General features: G+C 40.2%; 1 protein-coding gene across 1 annotated transcript in view; it reads left to right on the top strand.

The window, feature by feature from the left end:
- Positions 1-12,961, top strand: part of macrod2 (mono-ADP ribosylhydrolase 2) — a 551,038-nt gene that overhangs the window by 497,789 nt on the left and 40,288 nt on the right. The window contains exon 9 of the mRNA XM_084735639.1: positions 4,943-5,021. Coding sequence (XP_084591765.1) covers positions 4,943-5,021 — 79 coding nt within the window. The remainder of the gene's footprint in view (positions 1-4,942; positions 5,022-12,961) is intronic.

Below are 12,961 nucleotides of genomic sequence, written 5' to 3'. Positions count from 1 at the left end.
AATTCACATGATAGCAAACACTGTCTTTTAAATGGTATATAATTAAAAACTGGTGCGTGTGATTTTGATTCAGACTGCTACTCAGGAAAATGTTCTCCAACTATTCATGGATTCGTCTTCTATGACTATTCAGTACTGTATGTGTGCATGGAGGAGATAAGCCGTCTCCGGTTGACTTTGAACGACCAAGCTGTTTTAAGTCCAGACTGGTGGAATTTACTTTTACAAAGGAAAAGTCGCAGATCACCTTCTCTGTTGTATTTCATTCATTTTATACTGTTAAGAAGCCACTGCCAACGGTGTTTGTTTGGATACAGACAGAATGTCAATGTTCTACACTGCCATTTCTGGTTTCTATTTGGCATCCTGGTCGGGCTGATATCTGTCAAAGACCATACGATGTGTTTCTGATCTGTAGCATAAAAGAACTTTCCCAAGCCTGCTGCAGAATGTGGACATTCTTTAACAGAAACTACACAAAGAGATTGACAGAGAGGGAGAGGGAGACACAGAGAAGAGTCTACATGACAAGGATGCTAAGATTTTCCATTTTGTTTGGTTTTGTTTTTTGCACAGCTCAGAGTAATATTTCTCCTTTCCTTTATCACATCAAACACAACATAAGAGAAATGTAATCAACTTCAGTGGCGTCTGCGTGTGTGTCCATATGTGCACGCAACTGCATTTCTCCGTGGTTCAATGCATGAATTCATGATTCATCCTGTTTCACAGTGGGCAGTCCGTTTTAGAATGGAGCTCCATAAAAGAGTAATGGAAATTCCTGGGGAGCCGCTGTCCTGTGGCCTTCCAGCACCCAGTGGTATGCACTATCTTGGCGCATTATCACTTTTGGCACAATCTGTTTGTCAGCGAGCCCACAACTTCAAAGGAGACTTAAAGCTTTCTTTCATTTTCTGTCTGGGTTGAGGGGTTGAGGGGTTGAGAGAGTGAGTCTACATTTTATGAACAAAGCCCCCCCAAGACATCTAGCAAAATAAAATGTTACCATCCTGGATGCAGCTCCTAACATTTACTCCAAAGCACCGATCATAAACTATTAATAGATATATGTCTGTATGAGCACCAGAAGGGTGCCTCTTTGAATCGGATCCTTGTGTTGGGCAGGTCAGGAATGGGGCTAAAGCTGGTGAGCTCCCTTTCTTCCTCCATAACATCAGTATCCTGCATGCTAGAGGGATAGGGGGTGGATAGCCACCATTATGGCTGTTGTGTAAAATTGCCATTATTCAGTCAAGCGATTATCTGCTGCTGCGGTGCGTAATGCATCTCTGTGACTGTGACTGATGCTTGCCCATCTGAGACTCCGCTGGAGAAGGGTGAAAGTGAAAGAGGTGACCTCTTTCTCTGCAATCTTTGTATGACTTGTGTCAGACACATTATCACAGTATGGAAAATGTACTGTCTGTGGATTGCTTTATGTCAGTGTTTAAAAACCAAATGTTGTCCTGCTGCTTACAGTCGAATTATAAGAGACAGAGTTTGTGAAATGTCAAATTGTTGATTGAATAAGTGACATGTTTATACATTATGTGCAATTATTTTGCAGATATTTCAGCTACTGAAAATCACAAAGTACAAATACTTTGTTACTGTACATTTTTCAGGTATCTGTACTTCACTTGACGAGTTATTTTTCTGACTACTCTTTACATTTTAACACAAATAACTTTACTGTCTACTCCTTACATATTTCAAACCAGGCTCATTACCTTAGTGCCAGTGCATTTGATGGGAATAATTGATTATTTTTATTTTATATCATTGTGCGCTGCCTTCCCAACATCAAGACTGAGTTCAGCCTAAATTAATGGGACAGTTACACACAATAAAGATGATTCCTTGGTGTGTCCATCAATGCATATCATATGCAGTCATGACAGACGGGACAAGACAAAAATTATTTAACAAAAAAAAAACGTATAACAAGGGATACCAAGAAGAAAACTGCATGGAAGTTGTAACAGTATTAAAATGACAAACGACATAACAAGACAGAAACAACATAACAAAACATAACAAGACAAAAATTATATAAGAGATACAACAAGACAACAACAATCAAACAAAAAATGCATGACAAAAAGACACAATAAGGCGAAAATGGTTAGCTTTGCACAGAAACAGCTGGTAGAAATGTCCTTCAGAGGGCTTACTCAAGTATCTGTGCTTCTACTTGAGTACAGAATATGTGTACTTTTGCCACCTCTGCTGGAAGTACCAGACACCATGATGCTCTCCAACTTTATCATCCCGTACTGCAACAGAGCCGCAATCATCCAAGTATTCAGGAATTATTTTCCCCGAGTGTGAAAACAAAATCTGATTTGTACTGAGCCAACAAATGGAAGTAAAATAACTCAAATATGCTGGAAGTTAATTAATATGCAACAATTTGTCATTACAAACTCCTTGGCAGGTCTGAGAGCCAGTGAGCTCGTTCAGAGTTTTGTTCTACATGACTGTTTGTTCTGTTCATCAAACAGAGAGGAGCCTTTCTGCTTTCTAATTTGTTCCCCTTGTCCATGCTGGCGGGAGGTGTAATAAGTTATCAATAACACCCCATTTACACCTGGTATTAAAATGGGATCCGTATCCAGACACATTATCCAGATAAAGAAAAAAGAAATGAATGTAAGAAAAAGGTGTAAATGTGTTGTGATTTGAATATGATCAGCTCTTCTTGATCACATCTGGAGGTAGTTTGGCTCCCGTTGTGTTTTTATCTTAGGGAGATGTAAACACAATCCATACAACATCCTGCCATCTGTACACAGCATAACATTGATATATTTGTTTTTAGCGTAGTTCTAGGTTGTTTTTTCTAAAATTTTGAGAACAAACAAGTGAATAGGCTGAAAGAGACACACATCTAATTACTGACTAAATGTCTATTTTGTGCCATGACAGTAAGTTTGAGCGATATAGCCAGGGGTGGGAGGGTTACTTTAAAAATATATTCTGCAACGGTGTGTGCTGCACTCATCTGTACTGCTGAGTACAAACTGACACAATGTTTTTACACAAAGGAAGGGATAACTTAACGTCCTACATTCGCTGAATTTACAAGAGGGGACAAATAATTAAGATTTTGTCACTGACAGCCTTTCAGAAAGTACAGAAAGTTTCCCCCAATTCAACTACTCACAGAAATCTAGGATTTTTAAAGGAAGTCTGGGGCTGATTTGCCACCACCTCAAATAAATCACACACATTTTTTGCTCTGGAGGACAGAGATCCGATCGCAATGAGGATAACAAGAACACATTTTAAAAAACCAAGTGTAAACGCAAAGGCAACATCGGATCATTTATTATCCAGATAGCATATCCAGATAGGGATCCTATTATCATACAAGGTGCAAATGGGGTGTCTAATTCAGCTCTTTATCATCATCTTATGGCAGCCATTTCTGCACTGCATCAACAGCAAACCTAAACCTAACTGTGCAGGTGACGTTAGCCACAAGGTTGGTTATCTGTACCAAGAATATAATGTCAGCACTGTGGCTGTGTTCCCTGAGTGTGAAGCTACATCTTTTAAATAATGCACAAACGATTCCACTGGTTTTGCAGAAGCTAAGTGCAGAGTAAACAGTAGGTAGTTTCGGGTGTCTGGGAGCATCGGGAGCAAATACAGAAATCATCCATAGTGATTAGAAAGTTTAAAAGCTCATCGGGGAAACAGAGGAGTAACACCCACTGAGCTGTTAAAGTTGTGCTGTGCACAGAGCCGCTGAAATATCACTGATCACTTTTATTTACCTTTTCTCACAAACACACTGTTCCGCAGTGACTTTTACTTTGTCTTAGCAGCAGCTCGTCCCCTTGGAATTATAAGGTTCTATCTGACATTTTTGTCAAAATTGAGCTATTCACATGTTGTTATTCTGTATCCTGTTTTTTTTAAGTTGTATGCAATTTTGGGACTTTTATGTAAAACCAAAAAGGTTCTATCTGCAAAGTCAGACTCCACCTCTACTTTCCATGTGTTCCACAAAAAAAAACAATTACGAATTTGATAGGATTTAAATATTGCAGATTCATGTATCAAAGAAATATTTGCAAAAACACTAAGAACACAGGTAGAACCTTATATTTCAAAGGGGATATACAGTTTATAGATTTCTTTTCAGAGTTGTTAATAAGTGAACCATCTGTCACCTCTGCATCTGTCTATGATCAACATAAAACACATGTACAGTTGTTATTTAGCGTCAGCCACTTAACTGTGCCAGAGTTGTGACTGACTTAATTTAATGTTACACAGCTGCACCCAGGGTAAGAAAAAGAGCAAGTGGCGAGAGGTAATTTCTGTGTTGTTCACAATTATTGAACAGCATTCAAATAATCACAATGACAATTTCCTGTTTTCTATTAAAGGTTTTCAATTTCACAAATAGTCTTTTCATAACATTTGTTTGAGGTTCATTATCAAGTGCACTTATTCAACGTTGTTTTTCTTTCCAACGTTTAATTATTGCTTTATGATTGGTAGATGAGTGGTAGAGTGAAATAATTCATTTGCCATTTTCTGTTGTAATTTTCAATTTGGGTGAAAGTATTCTCCCCTGCTCATCTTTAATGTTGCAATTTCACGTCGTTGCACTTTGTGTGATACCGAGGCGTATTGCCCCGCTCTAACCAACACACCCATTCAATAATCCTTATTCTGATGTAATGTGCTGTAATAGTCTCTAAAAGCTGTCTCAGTGGGTCTAGTTTGGGTGGTCTTGGGTGGTAACTAATTAGATTTCTGAATGGCTCTGATTGTCTCCTGCTGATGCAGACTACTTACTACCGTCAGATCTAAACGTGTCCAGTTAGTTTTCCTGTCATGTAATCCACCGGAGAGAATTTCTTTTTTTTTTTTTGCTGTAAGCTTGTACACTTATTGCTCCTCATCTCTGTGTCTCTCTGTGCAGATCACACGGGTCATTTTCTGTGTCTTCCTTGAGACCGACTTTGCCATCTACAAGAAGAAAATGTCTATCATGTTCCAAGGTATGTGTGTTTACTTCCAATTGACTGGGCTGCATATCATTAATACTATATCATTACTCTTCATCTGTTGCCCATTGATGTTTTGATTTGAACCAGCTAATGGACTGATTAATGATTAATATGCTGTGTTTTTCCAAGCTCTCCTTTCAAAGATTTTGTGTAATATGTGATGTCACCACCTAGCTAATTGACCATCTGTATAGATCCAAGCAGCTTTGATACCTTGTGTACCCGAGGAAACATCTGCAGCAAGAGATATCTTGTTCCTGGAAGCAGTAGCATAAAGACCTGTCAGGCTTGGGTGACACCTTTAAATATAAACAAATTCAATGCACCCGCGCGGCCTTTTGGGAGATTAACAGTGAGAATTTATGCTGACAGTTCGTAAAACAAGTGTCAGGTTCTCTGTGGATTGCCTTAATAGGATTTGAATAGTTAGACTTCTTGTCAGTGAACCAGCAGGCTGATATTTTACATAATTGTTGATATTCTGATGAGACTTTAATGTCAGATTTGATTGACTGTAATAACGGTCCTCGGCAGTGAATGTCTCCCCGCAAGAACCAAAAAATTCAGGGATGCATAGCAACCGCTGATCGTCCTTGGTTACTGCTCCTCAATTCTGTATGTGAAATAAACAAACATCCATTATCTTCTGCTCCCACTCTCTTTTCTGTCTCTCTTTCAATTCCCTCCCCCCTTTCATGCCATCATCTTTTCTCGGGGGCCAGGAGCAGTCACCGGCTCTGATGGGGGCTCCACGGAGGATTGGGTTTAATAGCTGGGGAGCTGAAAGAGGCTGGCTGGCTTCGCCAGCCTAGCATTACCTCCCTTTTACCTCACTTTTCCCTTCCCACCTCCCCAACGGAATACCAGCTCTCAGGCCTTCATCTCGCTGCTCCCAGATGGAGAGTGTTTTGTTCCCCCTGCGCTCCCGTCATCTGTCCCGCTCCCCGCCCAGACTCTTCCCTGAAAGATTACATTCTGGGGAGAGACCTTAATTATATTGCCTGCCCCCATGCACCCAGCGCCCGTCTCATCATATTAGTGCTCTGAGATGAGAATCTGGAGCTGTTGTTCTCCAGTTATCACTCTCGCCATTTACAAGTGCTGTCAGTGGATAAATGCCCTATATCTGTCCATGACAGGGAGCAGAGAGGACACTAAACAACAGGCTGTGTGTGTGTGTGTGTCACAAAGCAAAATCAGAAAAGTTTAGAGACCTACATTATTCATAGATAACTCTTTAAAAAACTATTGTTTACCAGCATGCAATGAGTTGCTAATGAGGGAGGCAGAGGTCAGTCTTGGATTAAATGCGGGGTTATTCTACAAGACTACCACAGCACACACCGGGATGCCAGCTCAAGTGCGTTTTCTCATCGGTGTCTCGCCTGTCATGTGCACTTTGACATCTGGGGTTAAGACCACCTTTATCACTGCTCCTTGTGTATGTGTGGGCTAGAGTGGATGTCAGTCCCATTATAGACCCTTTTTGGGCCGACGTAATGATTATGTCACCGTTACAGCTGGAGGCAAAACAAAACAAAAACTGGGGGACACAGTAAAATAGTGCCAGGCGTAGTAGAGCCACAGTGGAAGTAGAAATTCAGAAAACCGAAGTTTTATCACATACCAAAACAAAGCAAGTTAAACATGAAAAGACGAAAGCTGTGTGTGAGCCATGACAAAAACCAAAATGTCAAGAAAGGAAATATTTGTACACATATTTTCCTTATTAAACAGAAAAATACAGCTGACAACCTTCTGAATTTAAGTTTACTGAACTACAGTGAGACGAGCTACATTCACCTCGTTCACTCTGTAAAACACACTTCATTTAAATTTGACAGACAGACACAAAATAAAACTCTCCAAAACCATCTTGCCCAGTCTTTTCCACTGTTCCAGCAATCACCAACTCTGGTTTGGTGGAAAAAAAAATCTTTAATTCGCCCTGTTCAATGTGAAAACAGTCTGGCTCTAGAGGCTGTTTTCATCTCACTCGTCATCCCGGCTCATTGCGCTGTCCTCCGGCCAACAGCAGCACCCTGAGCCAAAAGCAGCACCTGTCACTCTGCAGACCATTAACTTAAAACAACAAAAAGTAACCAAAAAAAAAAAAAAAAAAAAGGATGATGCACTCTTGTCCATCTTGTCCATCTACTGAGTGATCATGTACCGGTCACTAGGTCTGCTCCTGTTGGTTAATGTGAAGTTTTTCAAGTAACACTTGCAATCCTGGAAAGTAACTGGCTATACATACTCAGAGAAACTCAGATTTTCTTCGGTCATTTTTAAAGTCTGTAGGAAAAAGAGAGTTTTTCTTCTAAATACATTATACATGTTGGAACATAGTTGCTGAAAACATATGAAAACACTGAGAACTATGTAGTTAACACAGTTATTGTTGCTGTACAGTATCTTACAGAAAGAAGCCAACAAATCTAGCCAGCGTTTGCTAATGTGTTTAAGCTCCACCTGCAAAAAAACATCATGTTTACATACAGAAAAAGAGGCTGTAAACCAAGTGGCTAAACATATATGACATTTCCACTCAGGGTCAAGGAAGACATGTATTTTTTTTTTCTTATGTCACCACACTCACCTACACGTGATCTGATCTTCCAACTCGTGCTCCTTCAGAGCCTTTATGGAAAACAACAGCTCTTATAAGATGTTCCACATTGAGGAACTCAAAGATAACGTAATTACTGGTGCTGTGATTGTAGACTAGACATTCATGGAAGGGAGTGAGTTCAAATGTTTCATCCAGCCAGGCTGCACCATGTAGATGTGTTTAACAGTAGCTGATAAGTGTGCTTTAAAGAAAGAAATGCTGATTGGTAGGATTGCACCATGTAGGGAATGCATAACCCCGTAGTGTGAAAAGACTTGCATTTAGCCTGCGCAGAATGGCAGTAGTGAATCAGAGGCTGTGAATTAGCTCTGCAGGTGTGCTCGAGCGCTTTCAGAACATCCCATCATCCTCACTGCCAGAGACAGACAGTCAGGTAGATCTTGCGGCACCACTGAATGCATCACACAGCGGCCTGAGACCATTCTGTCTCCTGCAACATCCTCTCACTTTCAATAACCCTCTGTCATGTCGACCCTCCATATCCTCGCTCCCACTCGTCTTCACTAATTCTCACTTATACCTCTCGTTGTTCCCATGCTACTTGCCCAATACCTCATCCCTCCACTCTCTATTATTCTTCCTCATTATATCAAGGAGGAGCTTCTCCGCCGCCTCCTCTATCAGCAAGCTGTTATGGAGCTGTTGTGAATAGTGGCCTTGATCTTTCTGTAATTTGTATGTGTGTGAGTGTGTGGTCGTGTGAAACTCAGGGATCTTCCCTGTGACATCAGTTTCAAGCATGTCTGGAGCTCCGAGCAGGCACAATAGATTTTTTATTGAAGTCTTACTATTCTCATTTTTCATCGTATAGCTGCTCTTCTCATATTCGAGCAATCTGTCAAGTGACAATGACTGGAGCAGGAACGTGTAAACAGGACATTTGCATACAGGAAATTGCTTTATTACAATGTGCATTCCCACAAGCTGTCACTGTGAGAGAGCCAAAATATGGTTACATCTCTGCAGGAGGAGAAAACTGAAAAATAGCCTTTGCTGACAAGAATACTCATGCACACCTGCATACAGGCACATAATGCAGCCACAGCATGTAAATCAGGAGGGTACACCTAGTCAGGTATCAAATATTGGAAGATTTGAACATCACAGTGAAAAATTACAACAAATGCCTGCAGATTTTCTTTGCAGTGGTATGTGTTCAAACAGATTTGCCAGAAGAGCTAGCATTTGATGAGTAATGATTGATGAGTTCTCACAAACAGACAAAGGTCTTTTTATGTAGCGCCAGCACAAGGAGCACTTCAGTTGTTTAGAGTCATATGTTTTGTAAAGGAGGCCTCTCAAACACACAAATACTGAAATATGCAAATAGACCAACAAGCTAATACACACAGCGACAATACGTAAAGCTATTGCCTCTGTAGTACCATTCAACATCCATTACCCACCTCCCCAACTGAGCTCATAACCAGCGATATAATGACCTATTCATTACTTTGGAAAGCCATAAACTGTAAACATCTCAAAGGTGCTGTGACAGGACCATCAGTGTTTGCATTGTTTGAAGAAATGCACCCACGTAGTATTATTGAAGTTTTGAGAGTGAAATTCTTTCTCATTCTTTATTGATATACCTCAGGTGCTCAACAGTCTGGGTGCTTTGTTGTCATATTTTGTGCTTTATAATGCACCACACATTTTTAATAGGAGACAGGTCTGGACTGCAGGCAGGTCAATCTAGTACCTGAACTCTTTAACTATGAAGTCACGCTGTTGTAACACCTGCAGAATCTGTCATGGCATTGTCTTGTTGAAATAAGCAGGGATATCACCCAAAAAAAATGCCTGGATGGCAGCATATGTTGCTCCAAAACCTGCGTGTGCCTTACGACATCAGTGGTGCCTTCACAGATGTGACAGTTACCCATGATGCCATGGGCACCCACACACCCCCACATCATCACAGATGCTGGCTTTTGAAGTTAGTGCTGTTGTGCTCAGTTGTTCACACGTTTTGTAAAGGAAGCCTGTCAAACACATAAATACTGAAATATGCAAATAGACAAACAAGCAAATACACACAGCAGCTACATGTGAAGCTGTTGCCTCAGTGGCACCATTCAACATCCATTACACTCCTCCCCAACTGAGCTCATAATCAGTGAAATAATGACCTATTCATTACTTTCAAAAGCCATAAACTGTAAACATCTCAAAGGTGCTGTGACAGGATCATTTGTGTTTACAATGTTTGAAGGAATACACACACCCAGAAACGACAACCAGAAATGATCGTGGTTAGAAAAATAGAATATGACGTAAGTATCGCCATTAATTGATTATCATATAGAGCTTAATCAATGTAATTAATCACATGACATGATTCCATTAAGTATTCAAATTGGCCCATGGATCGTGATTGACCACATGCTTGCCTTGGCACGTATTATTTTCAAGCATGGAAGCAGTCAGGCAGCTGTGGTTGTAGAGAGTAAAAGCATGTTGAAATTGATTCTGGGTACACTCCGCCACTAATATGATCCGGGTGGCTGCCTACAAGCTGGGCTCCATCTCCTCTCCTCCTCAATCAGCCACAGTGCTGACAATATTAACACAGCCCACAGATCTGCAGGGGCTGCTGCATTCTCTCCCAGCTGTTTGACCGACTTTCCAATTGACATTTATTTACATGGCTCCTAATACACTCCATACTCCCAGCCCCGCAACCCACACACCTACCACCAAAGTGTCCATATTTGAAACATCCCCTCAAACCCCCACTGCTTTGGAAGAAGTAAAGCTGCGGTATATGCAGACGCTTCTATCACACATAGGTAATTTGCGGACAGAGGATATGAAGGGCTACTGGAACCCTGTGAGGGGTGAAAATGAAGTCTTTGTTGGTTTCACGAGGCTATCCCTCGAGGCGGGGAGATGAGGAGACCATGGTGTGTTAGTGATGTGATTTCCAGAGAGCACAGTGGCTCAGAGTCTCTCAGACAGCTTTGGCTGATATGAGGATTCAGTTTAGCTCATGTTCCCATGTTTGTGCATAAATCACTGACATGTAGAAAATGTCCAAACGCATAATCCTGACTACCTGCTTATCAACATGTACAGCGTGTACAGTATTGGCTAGACATGGTTGCTTTTTGATCATTTAGAGCAGAGGCTCTCAACCTTTTGTACCATAAGGCCCACTTCTGTTTGTTAAAAAAAAAATCCAAGGACTGGTGTCCCAAATAAATGACTCAGGGTCGTATTTCCTCACCAGTCACTTTGGAGCATTTACTGGTGCAGGGTTGTCTCTCACACGGCAAAACATGTTTGTCTCTACTTTATGTTGTGTTGTGATTGACATGGTGATATGCACATGTAAGTGGTCTTTGAAATTATGCATTTTATTTATATTTTTTAAAATGTATGTGCATTCTTGACCACATTAAGATAAAAAAAAAAATGACTAGCCTTTTAAATTACATGTACCAATTTAGCAGTACTTCAGTATCTGCAGCCCCAGAGTTGGGTCAGAATCCTTTGAAATGTAGTCAGTTACTGCATGCAAATCATATGTCAGTGTTTCTAATTTATAATGTGAACCATTGGACCACCAAAAAAGTAACCTAATCTCAATACTTCTGGGTTTATTTTGGATTACGTCAAAATCAAATATTGAAAATATTGCTCCTTACACCAAAAATAAAAATGGAATTTAAACATCTCAAAACACATTCAGTACAAATAAAATGTATTTTTTGCTTTTTTTCTCCTTCCAGGTCCGCCACAAAGTCAAACACTTGTCTAAGAAACCCTCTATGTCAGACCTGCTTTTCATGAGTTAATAGAGTTTTGATTGACATTCAAAACAGTTTTATGATTTTAAAATGGCCATATTTTACAAACATATTTAAGTAAGCCTTGGCAATGTAATCACACATTTTTCAAATGTAATCTGGGGTGATTTTAGTTACTTATTTTTTCAATCTCAGTAATACAGATTACATGTCATCCATAAATACCCAACCCTTCTGATGGCGTGCCCCACTGGTTTAGAATAGAGCATTTAAAAGGGAAGAACTTGCTTTTCTGTAACACAGTTGGGTTTAAATCCACAACTATTCCACCGTGAGTGAAAAATGCAACTTAGAAGAATAGTTTTTCCACTTTCTTGTCAAGATTTTTATGAAAAGGTCAATACATCTTTCCAAGAGTTAGATGAGAGGCTCAATACCATTCTCATATCTGTCACCTAAAATGAAGCTGGTGCTGGGAGATAGTTAACTTGGCTTAGCATAAAGTCTTGCAGCAACCAGCCTCTCTCCAAACTAAAAACAAACTCTAAAGCTCATAATTAACATGTCATATCTCCTTTATTTAATTAATCAGAAGTATAAAAACAATTTATAGTGCTGCACTATTTGCTGCAGGCACAATTGCTTCAGACCACCTAAAGCACTATGACTTCCTGGAGTTTTGTCAATGATGTAAGGTTGCTGGGCAACCACTTTAAAAGCAAGGTCATATAACATTTTAGTTAGTGAGCTTTTGCGCTATGGGACGGTTTATGTTTTTGTTACCTTTGGACAGAGCCAGGGTAGCCAATTCCCCAATGCTTCCAGTCTTCATGCTAAGCTAAACTACCCAGCTCCTGGCTCTAGTTTCATATTTAGAGCACAGAAATGAAAGTGGTATTGATCGTTTTCTCTAACGCTTTAAAAGAAAGCGAATATGAAGAAGAAAGCATAATTTCCCCAAATGTCAGCTGAGCAGTTAATATTTTCTTATCTGTTTCATACTATAATAGTTTTGCTCATTCAAAGATCAATCAAACCATCTAGTGAGAATCTCTTGAGTGAGTCTACTCATGCAGTTGTTTTTAGCCTGAGAAACAGAGAGGGACTGTAATAAAAGTGTCATATATTGATATTCTAGGATCTTATGCTTTACCTGTGTTGACAGCAGTGTTGAGCAGGAGTAATAATGTTATAGCATGTGGCAGTGGCTGCAGACAACCCATGTTTCCGTTCTTGCACTATTGTTATACTGTATCAGTGGGCTTTCCATTGTTTCCCCAAGCAGGGTTAGATTAATGCACTGTAGCCTTAGATTCAGTGTTATACAAAAGAAAAGTCTGTCGCTGCATCCACAGGGAGCTCTGATGGTTACACTTCTACAGAACAGATGACAACAGCCTTTCATCAAAGCTATCGTTTGCTCTTGCTTGTTAACCACAGTGCAATCATTGCTCAGTCTCATGCACAGCCATAAGCAAACATATATCTATGTGGCCATACATGTGCCCTCTCAAATACTGCATAATCTATTCATATGAACCGTGCAC

The sequence above is a fragment of the Lutjanus erythropterus genome, chromosome 14 (assembly GCF_056507025.1).
Source record: "Lutjanus erythropterus isolate fLutEry1 chromosome 14, fLutEry1.hap2, whole genome shotgun sequence".
Taxonomy (NCBI): domain Eukaryota; kingdom Metazoa; phylum Chordata; class Actinopteri; order Lutjaniformes; family Lutjanidae; genus Lutjanus; species Lutjanus erythropterus.
The sequence above is the reverse complement of the archived record's forward strand: the minus strand, read 5'-3'. Positions and strand labels throughout refer to the sequence as shown.